Below are 19,959 nucleotides of genomic sequence, written 5' to 3'. Positions count from 1 at the left end.
TCTTTGAATTCATATTTACATTACTAACTTCATCCTTGTGTATGCACAAACTGGAATTTTTACTTGTGAATGAAGGTCTTGGAGAGTTTAGCAACTATTTTCACAGAGGGTTGTGGTCGTGGACTTTGTAAGAGAATAGTAGCAGTTGTAAAAGCAGCAAATATTCTAGGTCTCTCTTTTTTAGAGGCATTTGAGAAGCAGCCAATTGAATTGTTACAGCTTCTTTCTCTTAAAGCACAAGAATCATTTGAAGAAGCATCTCTTTTAGTGCAAACTCATTCCATGCCAGCAGCTAGTATTGCTCAAATTCTTGCAGAATCATTTTTAAAGGTAGACGTTTTGCTTGTAATTTTAATTTTTATTGCTATTTGCATGTTGGGCTAATATTATAAGTTTGGGGGAAATGCACTTTGTAGTACAGGTGTCGTAGTAAAAAAGTAAACTATTTTTCTGTGTTGCTTTATGTTGGCTATGTGAGCTGTAGGAATGATTCCAGCATAGGTAATTGATCTGTGTGTGTGATAATAGGGCTATTTTTTATTCGTTCCAGTACATGATGAAAATTATCTTTTTTGTTTTGTTTTTCTTTCCTAGTCATTCAAGTCTTAACTAATCAAATGCTACTCCTAATCTATGGAAATGTCCTGTATTTTGACTTTTAATGTACTGCAGGGTTTACTGGCTGCTCATCGAGGAGGTTATATGGATTCTCAAAAGGAAGAAGGACCTGCTCCTCTATTGTGGAGATTTTCAGACTTCTTGAAGTGGGCTGAGTTTTGCCCTTCGCAACCAGAAATTGGCCATTCATTGATGCGTCTGGTGATTACCGGACAAGAAATACCACATGCCTGCGAGGTTTGTAATTTTCCAATACAAGTGGATTGCATTTGCATGTAATGTGCTTTCAATATAAAAGAATTGAACATGTTATTCTTCAATATATTTGTTGGTGCTTATCTGGATTTGGTTTAGTAGTGATGGTGGTAGTGTTGAGGGCGAGCCTTGGCGCAACGGTAAAACGTTGTTGTCGTGTGACCAGAGGTCACGGGTTCGAGTCTTAGGAGCGGCCTCTTGCCAATTAAATTGGCAAGGGAAGGCTTGCCCCCAATACACCCTTGTGGTGGGACCCCTCCCCGGACCCTCGCTCAGCGGGGACGCGTAATGCGACCGGGCCGCCCTTTTTTTTTTAAGTGATGGTGGTAGTGTCATATAAACCATAAAGTCATCATGTTATCGGGTAAAATGATGGTAATACAGATGATGAAGGTTAATGGATCAATGCAGCTATCTTTTAGATGTGGGGATCATTTAGGTTGAGCTGGTTCTGGATTTCTCACATTGTTATATTCTTGGGTCACCTAGGATTCAGCGGGTTCATGTTACTCATTGAATATTGATTCTCATATTATGAAGAGTTTTTGGATATCACATTTTTTAATTATTTCTAGAAAAAGCAGTATGTATGTATTATAATAAGATAAGACATCGTATTGAGTTATACTTTTGTAATACATTCTAATTGCCAAACTCACAAATCAAATAAAAAATAGTCATATAGTTTGCAAATGTAATCGCAAATTTACATATGTAATTATCTGAAAAATTAAATCATCAGAAAACAAGTTCACACACACATACACAAACAAACACACACAGAGTGGTTATCTTTTCTGTGCATGAGTTCTATGATTCATTTCTGATGGACTCCCTTTTTGGGAAACAGTAAAATTTCAATGATCTGTTTCAGTCAGGTCATGAATGATTCAACCCCATCCATAAGTTTTTGGATTCAGGTATTTTCCAGGTTTGGGTAGGTTCTTTGATCATGTAAAATCTGTGCAGTCTCTGTTAGGACTCGTTGAGTTGACTAGAGTTTTAACCAATGGTAGTTCTGCATTATCATGATTGATTGTTATCTCTTTTTGGCCAAGTTTACGCAACTGTAATACTGGAATTTATTATTGGTTGATCTATTTTCCACTTGTTCTTTTAGCCATTAACACCATGATATTCAATTATAAGGCAACTTGTATTTCAAACTGGTTAAACATTTCTGTAAACAGTAATTAGCAAATGCCAAGGATTGGTTTGGTAATGCACTGGTTATTCGGAAAATATTTCAAGATGCATTTCATGTTTATATAGATCTGCCTATTTAAATAATCCCTAATCATCTGAAGCTTTTCTTCTGTTGAATTTCATGTCCAGGTTGAGCTTCTTATTCTTTCTCATCATTTCTACAAATCGTCAGCATGCCTTGATGGAGTTGATGTTTTGGTTGCTCTTGCTTCAACCAGGGTGGAAGCCTATGTTTCTGAGGGTGACTTTCCTTGTTTGGCTCGACTGATTACCGGAGTTGGAAATTTTCATGCTCTTAACTTCATTCTGGGCATTCTGATAGAAAATGGTCAGCTTGATCTTCTACTTCAGAAGTATTCAGCTGCTGCAGACACAAATGCAGGAACAGCTGATGCTGTCAGAAGATTTCGGATGGCTGTTCTGACATCATTGAAGCATTTCAACCCAAAAGATCTTGATGCATTTGCCATGGTTTGTATTATATGCATGAGTATATATTTTCTGAATCATCCTTTTTTAGAAATTGCAACAGTTCGAACAGCATAAAATTTCATGTGTCATTTAGGAGCATACGAGTTGCAGAGATCTTCCTCATAAAAGATTTTTTTTCCAAGTGAAAGGAACAAATTGGTTGAAATAAAAGATAAAGCTGAACGGCTTAGATTGAGGTGTAGAAAAGTCTTTGGCATTTAAGCATCTAATGGAGAGTGGCTTTTGGCAAGGTGGAATAGAAGAGAGGGGTAGTTCGCAAACATGAATAGTTTTCAACATGGATAAGATGGTTTCTGCTTATGTTGCACACCTAAGACATTTAATGCTTGCTTTGTGTAACAAATCTAATTATAAATCATCATGGGGGAAGAGAGAGGGGGTTGTCTCATCTCTTGTGGCGCTTGGATTGAGTTGTATGTGCTATAAATTGTGTGCATATTCTAGAACTTCTCACTAGTGCCAATCCGTGCGGGGCTTGGAGAGTCGTATATATGGTATCAAAAGTATTTTCATAATATGCTATGTTGGTATTTTTTTCTTGCTGTGTTGCGAAGATGGGATCTTTCTTTGTAATTCAACAATGATTACTTGTACAAAATTGGGATTCATTTGTTGCACAAGATTACCATGAATCTCGATTCATTTTCATATATGAATCTTATCCATGTTTACTCATTTTGTCTAAAATTCGCTTAGCTCATCTTTCATGTCATTAACTGGAGATGGTATATCCACATTTATTTCCTTTAGAAGGTGTTTACTATACAACTATACTAGTCGTAGACTAGTAATTGCAAGAATGCATGTTAAACTTTGGATGTTGCAACTCAACTATAGTAGGAAAGATACTGGTTTTAAGTTTGAGCTGCTTGACTATCCCATGTGCACTGGTTTGTCTCATTGGTGCCACATTCAGATCATTTTTTGAAATGGAATTCTTTTGCATTTTTTTGTGTGGACCCGATGCATGATTTCCTTCTTTTCAGGTCTATAACCACTTCGATATGAAGCACGAAACAGCTTTCCTTTTAGAGTCACGAGCGCAACAGTCTTCTGAACAGTGGTTTCATTGTTATGACAAGGACCAGAATGAAGATCTCCTTGAATCAATGCGATATTTCATTGAAGCAGCTGAAGTTTACTCTTCCATCGATGCAGGCAATAGAACTCGCAAAACATGTGCAGATGCATCACTTGTATCACTCCAAATTCGGATGCCAGATTCCAAGTGGCTCCTCTTATCTGAAACCAATGCTAGGCGATTACTAGTAGAGCAATCTCGTTTTCAGGAGGCCTTAATTGTCGCTGAGGCATATCGTCTTAACCAGCCTACTGAATGGGCGCTTGTGCTTTGGAACCAGATGCTAAAGCCAGAATTAACAGAAGAATTTGTGGCTGAATTTGTTGCAGTGCTTCCTCTCCAACCTACAATGCTTGTTGAACTGGCAAGATTCTACAGGGCTGAGGTTGCTGCCAGAGGTGACCAATCACAATTCTCAGTTTGGCTGACTGGCGGTGGGTTACCTGCAGAATGGGCTAAATATCTGGGAAGATCATTCAGATGCTTGTTGAAGAGAACCAGGGATCTCAGGTTAAGATTGCAGCTGGCCACAGTAGCTACTGGTTTTACTGATGTCATTGACGCTTGCACCAAGGCCCTGGATAAGGTTCCGGATGCTGCTGGACCACTTATATTGAGGAAAGGGCACGGTGGTGCTTACCTGCCATTGATGTGAAAATGATGCTTGGTGGAAAGATTATGACCGTGAAAAAATTCAAAGATAGCAGCACAGCTGCCTTGCTGTATGTCAGTCGTGATTTTCTGAAGACAGTAAAGCTAACAGCACAGTTCCTCCATGATGTAAAGCTAAAAAAAGCATTTGCTTTGCGCGAGAGATGTAAAGCTGGCAGAGTTATTGGGATTAACACAATTGTATAGAAGTGGAAAAGTTCAAAGGGTTTTTGTTCTTTTCAAATATGAATCAAGGACCCTATGTAGAATAGATGGTCAGATCAGATGAGTGTATATTGATTATTTTGGCGAAGTAAATAACAAACATCCATGAAACAGATTCATTTTTTGGTTTTACTGTGTATAGTATACACAGGGAGAGGGGGCATACTATGTATCCTCATTTTTGTTGTTGTTTTGATGGAAGAAAAAGAAAAAGAAACGCCAAAGTTACTTGAAAAATTAGAGGAAACCAAAGATATTATTACTGCTCTTTCAAATTGAAAATCATGTATTTTTTTGGTCAAATTGATAATATTTTTAATATATATTATGGAGGTTTAGGATCCGTTTATTTGTTGGAAATATTATGCATGGAAATATTTCAATGATTTTTTGGTAAATGTTGAAATTTTTTAGGTTAGTTGATAGAAAATTATATGAAGGGATTAAAGATAAATATTTTTCTAAACTTTTGTGATCCTACTCCATTCCTTCTTATTCTTTTGAAAACAAAAGATGCCCGTTACTTATTTCCATTTTCCGGTGTTATAATCAAATTGGAAAATATTTTACTTTCTAATACAAAATAAATATTCTTACTCAATATTTTTCGACAAACAAATGTGACTTTATTCAACTTTGCTCATGATGCTTTTACTTTTAGAGAATTGTAGATATGTTCTTAATATAAGAAATTTCGTCCATAACGTTTTTAATATGGAGCAACTTTGATTCCAGGTAACAAAGATAGGTGTCGGTGAGCGGTGCACCTTTTCGCTCCTACTCAGGCTTATATTTTCATCTGCAGGGTGCTGATTACACCGCTGTAGATGTATGATGTGCATTATTCTTTTATTTTCCGTAGCTTACAATAAAACAGTGTTGTTATAGTTTGGGTAAAGGTAATTTTTGTAAGTCCAGCATATATGGGACATGTTTATTTATTTTTTACCACTCTAAGCAGTTGAAGGTTTGGCCCATCAGAAATATTAAGCACAAAATTTTAGTATTTTTAGAGCAAATTTGAATCTTATCTGTTATTAACTAGGTTAATTTTGATGTGCACGTTAAAATAGAAATATAGATAGACAGAAGAAAGTGCAGAAAGATGTGTTTTTGTAAATAATTGGGTTGTATTAATGTGATAACTTTTATGGTAGCAATGGCCAAATAAATGGTGAAAATAGGGAAATTAAATATAGTAATATTTTAGTAAAAGTGTAAATCAACCCAAACTGTTGATTCTATACATTACTATAAAAATTTGTAAGAGAGAAAAAAGAAATTGTTGGAAGAGAAGAGAATTGAAGTTCAAATTCGTTCCTTATCCTTATGTTGTTGAGTAGCTGCTCTTGCTTCCAATATAATATCATCAATAAATCCTCTTTCAGGAAATTCTTCAGGTACAAGACTCTGATATGTTGCAAATTGTTCATCAGCTTCCTTTTTTTTATCCAACAGACTGTATACTATTCCCTGCAACAATTTAACAACTGGATACAGTAAACCTTTTACCATACAGAAAACTGGATTAGTAAAGTGTATATATATACCTGGCAAAGATAAGGCCGGAAATCCCGAGGATTCTCATTAATCAGTTCTTGATATTTTTTCAAACCTTCCTCCAATTGCCCCTGCAGTGTACAATTTTCCAAAAATGAATGGTGCATTTAACAACTGACTACGTCCGGTTCACCTCCAATTCACTAATCTTAAGCAAGTATTATATGATTCACCTTGACAACGTGCATTTGTGCAATTAGAATTTTGATGTTTCTCTCCTCAGTGACTCTTTTTTCACGACAAGCTATTTCTAGAGCCTTATTCAACATCTCAAACATAACTGGACCTTCATTGCTTTTGTGCATCACCAGTGCCAGACCCTGCACAAGGAAACAATTTTTGAAGTCAGCCAGACCGTTGCTTATTACCTCAAAAGAAAGGCCTTTTCAGCATTAAAAGAAGCAGAAAAAAAAAAAAAAAAAAAACTAACTCCTCACCATTTTGAGGCAATATTAAACTTAAACCCATTCATATGCCATATTAAACTTACACATTTGAGATTCAGGAATCGTGATAGATTGATTCAGACCCTTTCTCTCAAAATCAAAATAAATCTAATCATAGAAAATAACATTCTTAACCCAATGCAAACACAAGGATCCTGAATACAGTTAAATTTGAATCCTTGTCAAGAGTAAATGCCAACTAGTACTGCTAAATTGAAAATAAATAGAGATAATTGTTTATGCGAAACGTAAATTGCATTTACTCACTACTCCTAGGAACCTCAGAAAATTAGAAATGGGAAGTCATGGAAAAATTTCTCATTTGTCTAAGCAAAATTTCTAAGGAACTATGTGATTAAAACTCAGAAATACAATGAAGAAAAAGAAGAAATCTGCATAACTCATGAACAAGATAAATTTAGTAACATTATATATTCCTATAGTTCAAACAGTATATCTGGCTGTTCAGACAATCTAGTTATTAAAGAAGTGGAAAATGAGAGCAAAAACATACATACATGCAAAGCTCTAATCAGAAGAGGTTTGTCCTCCAAGATTTCTTTGTATAATCTTTTAGCCTTGCTCAATTGCCCCATCATTTCATAACATAGAGCCTCCAAAAACCTCCATTCTACTTCATCAGGCTCAATATTAATCAATTTCCGCACATAATTTAAAGCTTCCTCATTCTTACCTTTCTTCATCTTCCCATGTATAAGCACCTTCAAAGCCTCCACATCCTTTGGTCCCTCCTCCAAAAGTTTTTCGTATATCGCCTCATTTTCACTGGATTCGCTAGCTTGAGTTGGTAATGCCAAAATTGGTTTGGCATTCCAACCAAAGGAAGCCAAGAAAATACATGCCCCAATAACCGACGAGATGAGTACTCTCTCTAGCAAGAAATTGGAAGCGGGAATGTCAGGAGTGGCTGATTTCGAGAGTTTTGAGGAGATGCTTAGTTGTTTGGGTCCAGGGAACCGGAGGAGGTGACATAGTCTGTGAGTGTAGATTGGTGGATTGATGGATAAAGGAGGAGGCTTTGGTAAAACGGTGAGGCTATGGTTTGGAAATCGATACTTGGGGTTGGGAAAATGTAAAGAGAATATTTGGATTGAACCCATTCCCGTTTTTGTTGATGAATATGAATTCAATTTGAAGAACAAGTGTTGAATTGAAGTCGATATTTTACTTCCCAAATTTAAAAACCCTAAACCCCTCCAAAGGGAGAGTACTTAGTAGAACGTTTTTTTTGAACTGCTATATTACCGCGCAAAGGTTATACTTTCCACTGCACCTTTTTGACATTTATGCCCTTCTTATAATTTCAAACCAAAAACTAAAAACTCTCAAATCCTCTCTAGCTTTTTTAGTTTTTCAAAAAACCCGACCTAAAACGACATGTCGCCAAAGAAAGGAAGGGGAAAAGGCTTCGTGAATGTTCCGGTAAGTTTTTTTTTTTTTAATTTGTCCGAAATCACGGGTTCCGCCTCCGAAATCGGAGACGGAACCTGTTTTTTTCCTAAACGGAATCCTGATGTCGTTGCCACCACACCACGGGCGGAACGGACGACCGTGGTGGCAACGGCATCGGCCATGCTTTCCACCGTAAGGTGGAAAGCATGGCGCACTCGTTCCACCATTAGGTGGAACGAGTGTCGCACCCGTTCCACCGTAAGGTGAAACTGGGTGCCGTGCTCGTTCCATTAGGTGGAACGAGTGCCGCATCCGTTTGGCCGCTAGGCCAAACGATTGCGGCGCTCTGTTTAGGCAAAACGGGCCCCGAATTTTTTTTAAAATAAATTAATTCGGACCGCCCGTTCGCAAGCCCAAATTACTGAAAAAATGAGAAATTGAGTATATTAAAAAAATACGTTATTTGCTTATATATGTATTTTTTTTTATTTTACAGACTGATATTGTTGAGGCCCGTTCTGGACACAGACATACAAGGTCACGTGTTGTGACTGCCTCTGTCCGAAGGCCACAGACGGAGCAGATATTGATGGCGGATGCCCAGAGGGCACAGACTGAGGAGATGGCGGATGCTGTGGAGATGGACGGAGATGACTCTATGCCTCCTCAGAGTGCGTCTTCTGTGCGAGTACCTCCTCATACCATACCGAGGGGTCGTGACGGACGTTTTACTTCTACAGCAGGGTCGTCTTCGGGTGAGAAATTTAAATTTAGTTATTATTATGTGATTTATTCGTGATTATTAGAAAATATACGAATATTCTGAAATGAGTTTATTGTAATTTCAGGTAGCAGCAAGCGCTCGAGGAGTGCTGGAGAGGATGACTGGATCGTGAAGACCCCGGTTCCTGGGGGTCCATCTGATGGTCTTGTGATCCCGAGCTTTCTGGGACATATTGCCCATGCTATCTGGAGCGGGCAGGATAGGGGGCCTCCTCAGGTGTCAGACACGCTCAGTATATTATGGGAAGCTGTGTGTATGGTACGGTGGTGCTTCTAAGCAGATCCAGACGCGTACAGAGTCATCTGGATTGTCCCATTTACTAGGTATCATGTATGCCCACATCGATGCGCCCCTGATTACGGCTTTTGTGGAGCGGTGGCAGCTAGACACGTCATCATTCCACATGCCGTTTGGTGAGATGAGCATTATGTTGCATGATGTGTGGCAGATTTTGCGCATCCCCATCGATGGGGCTATGGTGACTGCTGAGGCGAGTATTGAGGAGCTTCAGTCTTGTGTGATGGAGTTGTTTGGTATGACTCGGGAGGAGTTGCAGAAGGGTCACTACTTTAACGGCGATATACGAGCGGCTTCCGTCCTGGAGTATTGTTAAGGAGATCGGATTCCTGATGCACATGTTACAGCTTGGACATTTCTTATGCTCGGTTGCACATTGTTTGTGGACAAGAGTGGTGACCGCATTCGACCTTTCTGTCTGTTGGAGGTACAGGACTCGGTAGCTGGAGCCATTGGTCTCTTGTGGGGCTTAGCTGCACTAGCATATCTATACCGTCATCTAGGTATTTCTAGCAGAGGAGACTGTGGGCAGATCATGGGTTGTCTGACACTGCTTCAGGCATGGATTTATGAGTACTTCCTGTGCTTCAGGCCTCAGCGGGAGGGAGTCACATTGGATCCGAAGCTTCCTAGGGCTTGCATGTGGCCATCTATACCGTTGGAGAAGAGTGATGATCGACTGAGATCATATCGCGTCCAGCTTGATAGATTGACTGCTGATGAGGTACAATTTCAATTTAATTAAATAAACCAAATTCATTACTTGTATTACTTGTATGTTAATGTTGTTGTATACGTCTGTAGGTGATGTGGATGCCGTATGGTCCTGATGCCATTACGGATACCCATAGGACGACATACACCGGATGGATACATGCCGGGGAGATGCCTTCGCCAGCTAGGTTACATGCAGACCATACCCAGACCGATCTTGAGGCCATTGAAGTCCGTACGTCCTTGGTCCAGCTTGAAGTATCGGGTAGAAGTGCCCGCAAACATAGCGGAGGATATTTGGACCTCGTTTCCCGAGGCGGTCGTGCTTGTATTGTCTTGGTTCACTCTAGCACGGACTCATTCGGACTGTGAGGAGCAGTACATGCCGTGGTACTACCTGCATTCACACCCTCAGCTACTGCAGGATATGCCTGCACCCGGACCGACTATTCATACTCGCTCGAACAGCGAAGTGGTAAGTAATTTAAGTTTTAATCAACTTATTTACAATTAGCAAATTATATTAAATGAAATGATATTTATTCATTTTGGGTTATTTCTTTTGCCAGTGGGTTAGCCGTTTCGCTAACTAGGGAGAAGGTGCATTGGAGGCGATGAACCTTCTTGATGAGGATGTTGCGACTGAGTGGAGACAGTCGTACGACCAGATTTTGGATGCTTGGCATTCGGCCAAGTGATTTGTGGTTGTGTTTTAGTACTTTTTATTATAGTTGGACGGTTATGCCTATCTGTATTATGTACTTGGTATTTTAGTACTTTAATTATATAAGTATGTCGTTTATTATTGTTTTTTATCCAGAACATTACAGAATTCAATCAAAATCAACCTGTAACATATATAGAGCTAACTGGATCAATCCAGAACATTACAGAATTCAAACAGAATCAATTCAGACTCAATATGTAACTCGACTCAATAAAACTGTATCAAAACTGTAACAGTAACAATCCAGAACATTACAGAATTCAATCAGAATCAAATTGTAACCTATATAGAGCTAACTGGATCAATCTAGAACATTACAGAATTCAAACAAAATCAATTTAAACTCAACATGTAACTCGACTCAATAAAACTGTATCAAAATTGTAACAGTAACAATCCAGAACATTACAGAATTCAATCAAAATCAACCTGTAACATATATAGAGCTAACTTGATCAATCCAGAACATTACAGAATTCAAACAGAATCAATTCAAACTCAACCTGTAACTCGACTCAACAAAATTGTATCAAAAATGTAATAGTAACAATCCAGAACATTACAGAATTCAATCAGAATCAACCTGTAACATATATAGAGCTAACTGGATCAATCTAAAACATTACAGAATTCAAACAGAATCAATTCAGACTCAACCTGTAACTCGACTCAACAAAACTGTATCAAAACTGTAATAGCAACAATCGAAAACATTAGAAAATTCAATCAGAATCAACCTGTAACATATATAGAGCTAACTAGATCAATCCAGATCATTACAAAATTCAAACAGAATCAATTCAGACTCAACCCGTAACTCGACTCAACAAAATTGTATCAAAACTGTAATAGTAACAATCTAGAACATTACAAAATTCAATCAGAATCAACCTGTAACATATATAGAGCTAACTGGATCAATCTATAATATTACAGAATTCAAACAGAATCAATTCAGCCTCAACTTGTAACTCGACTCAACAAAACTGTATCAAAACTGTAACAGTAACAATCTAGAACATTACAGAATTAAATCGAAATCAACCTGTAACATATATAGAGCTAACTGGATCAATCCAAAACATTACAGAATTCAAACAGAATCAATTCAGACTCAACCTGTAACTCGACTCAACAAAATTGTATCAGTAACAGTCCAGAACATTACAGAATTCAATCAGAATCAAAATGTAACATGTATAGAGCTAACTGGATCAATCCAAAATATTACAGAATTCAAACAGAATCAATTCAGACTCAACCTGTAACTCGACTCAACAAAACTGTAACAGTAACAATCTAGAACATTCTAGAATTCAATCAAAATCAACTTGTAACATATATAGAGCTAACTGGATCAATCCAGAACATTACAGAATTCAATCAGAATCAATTCAGACGCTAAGTGCACCTAAGTTTAACCAATCTTGTCCATTATGCTCTCCTATCAGCATAAATGCGATCCCACCCTTCAATGCTACGATCATGGTGTTGAGTCCAACATTCCAATATAGGGGGACTGGAAAATTAGGAGATAAATTTAAATGAATATACTGGCGACAGTGATTACCCAAATGAGCTATGCAGATCTCTTGTTCTGGTCTTGTAGCAGTGGATGCGGTATATAATGGTAACACAGTACCATAATAGCTAGGTGTAATTCCACCCATGAAATCGAAAAACATTACAGCAGCATTGTACAATGTAGCAATCGGAAACAAGTCATCATAAACGAGCATCCAATGCTCCTACGGACAAGCTCCACCATCCCAACTTATCCTATTAATTGCTGCATCAACACCGTCAACTAACAGATTTTCATACCGAAAACGGTTATCAATTACTTCATTCCTAAGGTTATGCCTAATTGATTGCCACTTATCTTCGGTGCCAAAAATGTAGGTAGAAACAACATGGAAGCCACAATTTCCATCACCGATTACGTCGCAATATGTTTCAACGTAGGGCTTAATGATCCTAATTATTTTGTCAGAATGTACGAAATCATTAACTTCATACGTATTTCCATCTGCATTGAGTGAAATAAGATATTGTAAACCGCACAGAACTTATGTTAAGTGTAAATGAATTAGATATTGCAAAACTATATTACCCTGAGGATGCAAAATTATGGACAGATGATGAAGAGCTTCTCCTACCACTTCTACCACGTCTCATAGACGAACTAATAGAACGAGCACATCCACACCGAGTTTCATTGTACTCTCAGGCACTAGGCATACATTTTGTGGATTTACTTGCCTTGGGTCATCCTCGAACGTTAATTTTTACATCAGGTTCGGTGTAATATGCTTCATCAGGGTGTAGTTGATCATGTATAAGTATTGAAATGTTCCGCAGCAAGGTTGGATCACCTTTAGAGACCTAGTCGACTAAGGATTTAAAATATCTCTGATCCTCCGTCTGACCATGACACCTTTCAGTTTTATGAGTATGACCATAATTAATCAAAAGTGTTCTCCAGAACACATGAACCCTCTCAATACTGATCATCTCGCTAGACTGATAAGCTTGTTTGATCTCGCATGCACATGGTATCGGATGAGAGGTTCTCAATACACAACCACAGAACGCATTCACTTCATGACTCAAACTTCTCATGCGATCTAACTCAACATTGAGCAGTTGCATGCAGTAGTGGGAGACTTTTCATACCATGTAGTTAAAGGGGAATCCGGAGTAAAAGACTCCTTTACGAAGCCTAGACTGCTCAAGCATGTACCTAATAAGAAGATAAACATACTATCAGTTGACTGAGATTACAAATACATGATAAGAATATAAACATCTGCCAGTAGAACATATTGAAAATACCTGATATTAGTTGCCTGGGCTTCTATCTGCTTGTGAACCTTCTGCCATACCATATCCAGGGATCTTGTTGCTGTATTGAGCCATTGCTTCAGACTCGCATGTTCGCTCTCCACACGACAAGAAGTTGTGTTGCCAAATTGTAGGAAATTTTTCATCCAAGCAACAACAAACTTCTCCTTATGCACCAACCACGTCTCCTCAACGTATGAGATAAGAGTTTGGTACCTGCTCATCGAATCCTTCATCTTGCTCAGATTTTCCTCGTACTCCGCAATGGATAAAGATTGAATTATTGTTCTCCATTTTCCATTCTTGAATTTACCGGCAATTGATTTGTCTCCCGTAATTCTGTACACCCAATCTTTTACATCCTTGTTTATATGCCAGGTGCATAGCAAGTGTGATATATGTGGGAAAACCTCCAGAATTGGCATCAACAACCCCAACTCCCTATCACTGACGATAATAGTCGGGTTGAGATCAAACCCAATCAAAACCCTCAGCCGCTGTAGGACCCAACGGTAGCTTCCTTCAGTCTCATCTTTAATGATGGCATATGCGATCTTGAAATTATTATTGCAAGGCATCATCCTAACAATTTCAACAAATGGCATTTTGTACTTGTTGGTTTTGTACGTTGAATCAATGTCGATGTACCAGTAATAAGTCCTGAATAAATCTACTGATTCTGGATGTGCCATAAACACATGTGTAATCACGCCAGAATGAGGATCAGCTTGCCAAGTCTCTACCTTCGAACCCATCATTCCTCATCTTATCCCTATAGTTGTAGACGTGTTTAATTGTTAGGTTGTCTTCGAGATGCTTTTCTTTAACGACTGCTAAAATAGCACAAGGCTTTGCTTGAGCCGAACTCATATCACGAACAATTAATTTAGATGCGGTACTGAGTCCCCTCATCTGCCGACTTTTCTCTGGATACACACGTAACGAATGATTGTGTTGACCAGTTAATCCAGCCTTAGCCTTTATCCCCCAACCAGTAAGGTCTGACCGTTGATAGGCTTTAATCTCAAATTTACACCTACACGCTTTAGTTTTAGTTTTTCGTATTAACCCTGCCTCATCTGTTCTCCCTCTGTAGCGTTCACCCCGTGAACATCTCAATTGCTTTTGCTTTCCACCATGTTTATGCGAAGATATTATAATCTCAAATCCAATTCGAATAGCTACCTGTTTTGCCCAAGTAACAGCATCTTCACACGAAGGGAAAACGGTGTCCGTTATAAAACAGAAACTGTAATCAATGTCGTCAGGTTGCCAATCTTCTAACGGTTCCTGAATATATAAAAAATGCATAATATGTATTAACAATACATGCAAAAATCTTAAAAAATGGAATTCGGGTGCATAATATGTATTAACAATACACGTAAAAATTAAAAAATATAAATTTGGGGCTTATTCGGGCAGCCTGCATGTTAAAAATTACAATTTCGAGCTTATTCGGGCCTCGTATAGGCTAAACGGACAGGCTGCCCCATTAAAAAGCAAAAAACGGGCTAAATTAGGCCTAAACGGGCAGCCTGCCTGTTCCATCATTGGTTGGAACGGGTAGGTCACTCTGCTCGTTCCACGACGGAATGAGCGCAGCGTGCCGCCCACGGGCGGCGCACGCAGCTTGTTTCGCTGGTGGAACGAGCGGCGCATGCCGCTCGTACCGTAGGTCGAACAAGCGGCGCATGCCGCTCGTCCGCAGGCCGAACGGGTAGTTCATCCACTCGGCCTGCGCCGCCCGTTTAGCCTAAATCCTAAAAAAAAAATCAAAATTTAAAAAACGAATTTTTAATTTAAATTTATATCGTAAGATTACCTCGTGTTCGAAATCATGTTCTTCGGGAATGCTCGGGTCCATTTTTGCCAAATTCGGGTTTTTAGGTTTGGGAGAGAACGAGAGAAAAAAAATTTGAGTTTTTGAAAAAAATTAATGAGGAGGGCATAAATGTCCAAAGGGTGCGGTGGATGAAAAAAAAGTTGCGGTATATAGCAATACCCTTTCTTTTCTGTTCTTTTTATACTCTAGTTTCATCCAATCCTTACAAAAAAAAATAAACCCTTCTTATTTATTTGATTTTGGTGATATGATTGATTTGTAAGAGCATCTAGGGCGCCCAAAAGAGTATCAGCTGAGGTGACATGAGGTTTGACAACTTTTAAAAAGTACCTACTATTGGAGTGATTGTGGGTACCAAAGAAAGTTGCCAATTTTTCTTTCTCTCACCTATCTTTTCTAAATACTCTCTCCCTCTTGAAACTCTCCTCTCTCACCTATCTCCTCCATTAACAACTTATCCAAGGCTGCCAACTTCATATTCATAGCTTGAAGTCGCGATACCTCTATCATTGTTTTTCTCTACACCTATATAACCAAAGAAGAATTGAAATTCAAGTAATTAGTTGAGAAGAAGAGTTGAAAATCAAAATAGATTCTCGAATCAAATTTTGATCTGTTTAGGCTGAATGTTATAAAGAATAGGACATTCCCGTATCAACTGTAATTTATGCAATATTGGTTTCAATTTTAAGTGTTATATACGAGATTTCTTGGTTTTTACTTTCTACATGTTAGAGATAGTGCAAACTATTTCTTCCCCTTTTCCCCGACTATTTTAATTTTTAAATTTATATATATGATGTGATTCGATTTGAACACATTCGAATATGATAACATGGAAAATATCATCAGTACACGTGTCGTCATCCTAGACGGTTAGGAATGCGTGGAATATTGGAAGCTATCAGTTTCAACCAACCAACCAACAAGGAATACCATATTTCCTTTGACACGTGGACCAATAGAAAGATCTCCACATCCAACTCGAACTATATCCTGCTAGATTCGTCTAGAATCAAGAAAGTTCAGAACGAATATGATATGAGACTCCTAGGATGGTAATTCCCTATAAATATACCTAAATATCAGATAGTCAATGTACATACCCACATTCTATGCAATTACACTCAATTGCTTAATACTTCATCCTATACATCTCTAACTTAGGCATCGAAGTGGCGTTGGCAGTCAATGGTCCCGTCCTGACCACCTTTATTGTTTAATCTCAGTCACTAGAGAGAACCCTTTAGTCACCGGAGTGTTAGTTCATAGAACCACGAGTAACAAATTGGTGTGGTGAGCGTGGATCGAACTACAAAACAACCATGTCCCAACAATATGAAAACAACTCCATTCATGCTTCCTCCTAACAACCTGACCTCCTTCACAATGCTAGTAATGATCCCATTCCTTTCATTCAGATCATACTAGAGATCGTACGACAAATCAGTATTGTCCTAGGTTCCATTAAGCCTGCTAATAGGGAATGTTTATGGACCGGATCACCAAGAATCTATTTTATACCATGAATGTTATACAATGTCACCAATGAGCAGGCCGAAAATGGTATTTGAGTTGTAGGATAAGTTGGCCACTGCCTAAGAGGCCATCAAGCTGGAAAAAAAAAACAAAGCTCCACTAGGCAGGACATGTACCACATTTGTCCAATAAAAAGTAATATATCTCGGGAATATATTAGAGATGGGGTGAGAGAGAAGCCCCCATAATATACGTCCTCCTACCCCTAAAGAGCCAACTGAATCGATCTCTATCATTCTCATCTTCATACAGAGAAAGTAGTTTGAATGAGTCTTCGGGGATGACCACTCCCCCCTAACGCTTGCATAGGAAAAAGTGGGGAACAAGAAAAAAACCCCATATGGGGGAAAAGAGTTGGGAACTTTCTCCCTTTCCTAATGCACCAAAATGAAAACGTATAATCTCAACGACTTCAAATGATTAAGAATCTCCCCACCACCATAAAACAACAACCAAAAGATCCGACTCCATCGAACGGCCTAGCTAGGAAAAAAACATCATCTCCCAAATCTCATAAAAATCAATGAGAAAACCCCAAGGGAATCCTCCAGCAGTGAAGACCCCAAAGAAAAAAATAAATCCATAGTTGATCTTATCCGAAGAGAAATATGGAGCGCTTTACAAGGCTTGACACTAGGTTTTTTTATACAAGCAGTGACAAACAAAACCACCCATTCTATCCATGCCTTCATAATGAGATAATGACCTAGGGAATAAAATACCCCTCTCTGGAAAGCATGAAAGTCTGACTCCACAAGCCATCTTAAAAGTTACTAGAGACCTCTAGAAACTATTAATACCACTGATGTAGTCACGTGTCATCTTTTCCCAACTACTTTAAGGAAGGTGGCATCACAATGGTATGAGAAAGTTGCTCCCACTGGTGATTGTAGAAACTGGTTCGACATCGACCCACTTAGAGAGGTGATCGATAACTATAATTAGATGTTTCCTACACTATTGTGCCCCGGGGAAGGGGCCAACTATATCAATTCTCCAAGTTGCAAATGGACAAGTTGGGTGAATAATCTTTTTTATGCAGCGGGGATGTTGATATCAGACAAGTATACTTGTCATGGTTTTCTTCTGTTGACAAATTTGGCGGCATCTTCCTTCATTTTAGGCCAGTAGAAAGCACAAAAAATAAAGTTAAAATGAAGAATTCACCTTTAGCGATATCGTAATAGTGACCTTCTCATTCTAAATGAAAGACTCCCTCTTCATCAAGCACTAGAGAGAGAGAGAGAGTATTGGAGTGAATCAAATGTAGCATCTCTATAACCGACCAGTAATTGGGGAAGGACAATATCACATCCACAGACCTCTCATCCTATTCGGTCAAAAAGCAAGGGTCTTCCTAGATTTGGTCTTTCCCAGGATATAAATTCCAATTAGTTTTGAAGTTGAAGCCCTGAGGGTAGGGAATGTTAGGATATTTCAAATTTGGCCGCATCAAGAACCATTTATCATTGAAACCCTTGATGCTATTTAACTTCCCCGTCAGAAGGAAGGACATAAAAAAGGACCTGCTAATATTAGTTTTGGCTTTTTAAACCCCAGTAACAGAAATCCTTGTGCTCCCGGATAACATGCCTCCACTCAACACATTAATGATGGTTTTTGCACAAGGATGCCAATGATTTTGTTGGTATTTATACTCAATACATGTCTTATGGTTTGATCTTTTCACTTGTCGGACCTATTATGGTGGTGCTGGAAAGAGTTTCCATCTAAGCCCTTGTCAGCTGTCACCAAACATTTGGCTGGAGCTATTGGGCCTTCACAAACTCTACTTGGACTCTGATCCCATGCTTTGATGTTTAGTTTCTTTTCACCGTGAACCTTCTTCCTTTTATAGGTTCCCATTTGTCGGGCTTTCGTGGATCCATTTTCTCTGTATCACTTGAAGAAGAATAGAGGTTTGAAGGAATTCTTCTGTCTCAAAGATTCATGAAATTGAAATAAAAAAGAACTTAATATTGCTAAGAAAGTTGTTCAAACTCTTAACTTAGGAGGAAATGACAGGAATCTCGAAAAGAAACAATGAACTACCATAAACAACCCTTTAATAGGCATTCAGATAGGCGAAAGGTTGCCATCAATGAAAGCAATTAAACTCTGACACAACTTGAGAATCGCTAAATCTTCCGCCTACCATTGCTTAGCTTGAAATGTTACACTTACATATTCAAGCTACAAATAGAGTCAAAAGGATGGGCATAATGATGCCTATTAGGGAGACAGTTACATGCCCACCTGCAGTTATGATGTCATCTTGTGTAATGGTCCACCAATTGGAGATCATGCAATACACACCAAAAGACAATATCGTTTTCTTTTCTCTTATGGGGAATAAATGATTAGGTCTTGCAGACACTTCCAAAATGGACGAAGCCCTTAAAAAGCTTTTGTAGCTAGGGGGATCTGATAACATGAGAAATAATATCAATACACATGTCGCCATCATAGATGGTCAGAGACGTCCGAAGCATTGGAAGTCACCAGATTTAACCAACAAGGGATACCGTCTTTTCCTTGACACATGGACTAATAGAACGATCTCCATATCCAACTCAGACTATATCACGTCATATTCGCCTAGAATTAAGGAAGTCGAGAACGGATAAGATACAGCTTACTTAAATTGTCTTCTGATGACTTCTAAGATGACAATTCCCTATAAATACATCTAAATATCACACAGTCAATGTATATATTCACATTCTCTACAATTACTCTTAATTGCTTAATACTTTATTCTATACGTCTCTAAATTATCATCGTGAGATTGCTAGTTAACAGTCTCGTCCTAATCACATTTTCTGTCGTATTCCAGACATTAAAAAAACACTTCAATCACCAAAATATTAGTTTAAAGAACCGTACATATTGGAATCACTCGGTTAAATTAATTGACTTTCGATCCAATTATCAAATCGATTCTGCTTCCAATTTGATTTTTAAAACATTGCTCTTAATACACTTCGAAGGTAGGAACAAATGGTCGGACCCGCGAACGAAATCAAGTTCCAATCTGTCACTGTATTGATACATTAGAACAAATTCCGAAAGCACAACATATTATTATTCGATTTAATGGTTCAGCGATATTCTTTTACGTATTCCATCCAATCATTTCAGCCCACGTACCACTCCACATAAATTAAATGTACACGCCAATGCAGGTGATTCTCCCACCAACTAGAGTATTTCTATTTCACCGTTTTTAAAAGTAGAAAAATTATTCCATGAAAAAAAAGT

The 19,959-nt window shown here is 38.4% G+C and overlaps 2 protein-coding genes across 2 annotated transcripts in view; one reads left to right on the top strand and one right to left on the bottom strand.

Moving 5' to 3' along the window:
* The window catches only part of LOC136203761 (uncharacterized), a 31,067-nt gene extending 26,426 nt beyond the window's left edge, over positions 1–4,641 (top strand). The window contains exons 23-26 of the mRNA XM_065994986.1: positions 76–330; positions 673–855; positions 2,209–2,550; positions 3,558–4,641. Of these exons, the coding sequence (XP_065851058.1) occupies positions 76–330; positions 673–855; positions 2,209–2,550; positions 3,558–4,307 (1,530 nt within the window). The 3' untranslated portion in view covers positions 4,308–4,641. The remainder of the gene's footprint in view (positions 1–75; positions 331–672; positions 856–2,208; positions 2,551–3,557) is intronic.
* Positions 4,642–5,700: 1,059 nt separating this feature from the next.
* Positions 5,701–7,761, bottom strand: LOC136202887 (protein SLOW GREEN 1, chloroplastic). The gene is made up of 4 exons (XM_065993850.1): positions 7,053–7,761; positions 6,262–6,408; positions 6,079–6,159; positions 5,701–6,001 (listed from the first exon to the last, which is right to left on the bottom strand). Exons 1-4 carry the CDS (start codon positions 7,653–7,655, stop codon positions 5,837–5,839), a joined length of 996 nt encoding a protein of 331 aa, XP_065849922.1. The 5' UTR covers positions 7,656–7,761; the 3' UTR covers positions 5,701–5,836.
* Positions 7,762–19,959: the final 12,198 nt, after the last annotated feature.

This window comes from Euphorbia lathyris, chromosome 8 (assembly GCF_963576675.1).
Source record: "Euphorbia lathyris chromosome 8, ddEupLath1.1, whole genome shotgun sequence".
In the NCBI taxonomy this organism is placed as follows: Eukaryota; Viridiplantae; Streptophyta; class Magnoliopsida; order Malpighiales; family Euphorbiaceae; genus Euphorbia; species Euphorbia lathyris.
The sequence above is the reverse complement of the archived record's forward strand: the minus strand, read 5'-3'. Positions and strand labels throughout refer to the sequence as shown.

Coding starts and splice junctions, on each gene's coding strand:
- LOC136202887 (XM_065993850.1), bottom strand. CDS start 7,655: ATGGGTTCAATCCAAATATTCTCTTTACATTTTCCCAACCCCAAGTAT. Junction 6,160..6,261: donor CACAAATGCACGTTGTCAAG/GTGAATCATATA, acceptor TGTACACTGCAG/GGGCAATTGGAGGAAGGTTT. Junction 6,002..6,078: donor TCCGGCCTTATCTTTGCCAG/GTATATATATAC, acceptor AAATTGTTGCAG/GGAATAGTATACAGTCTGTT.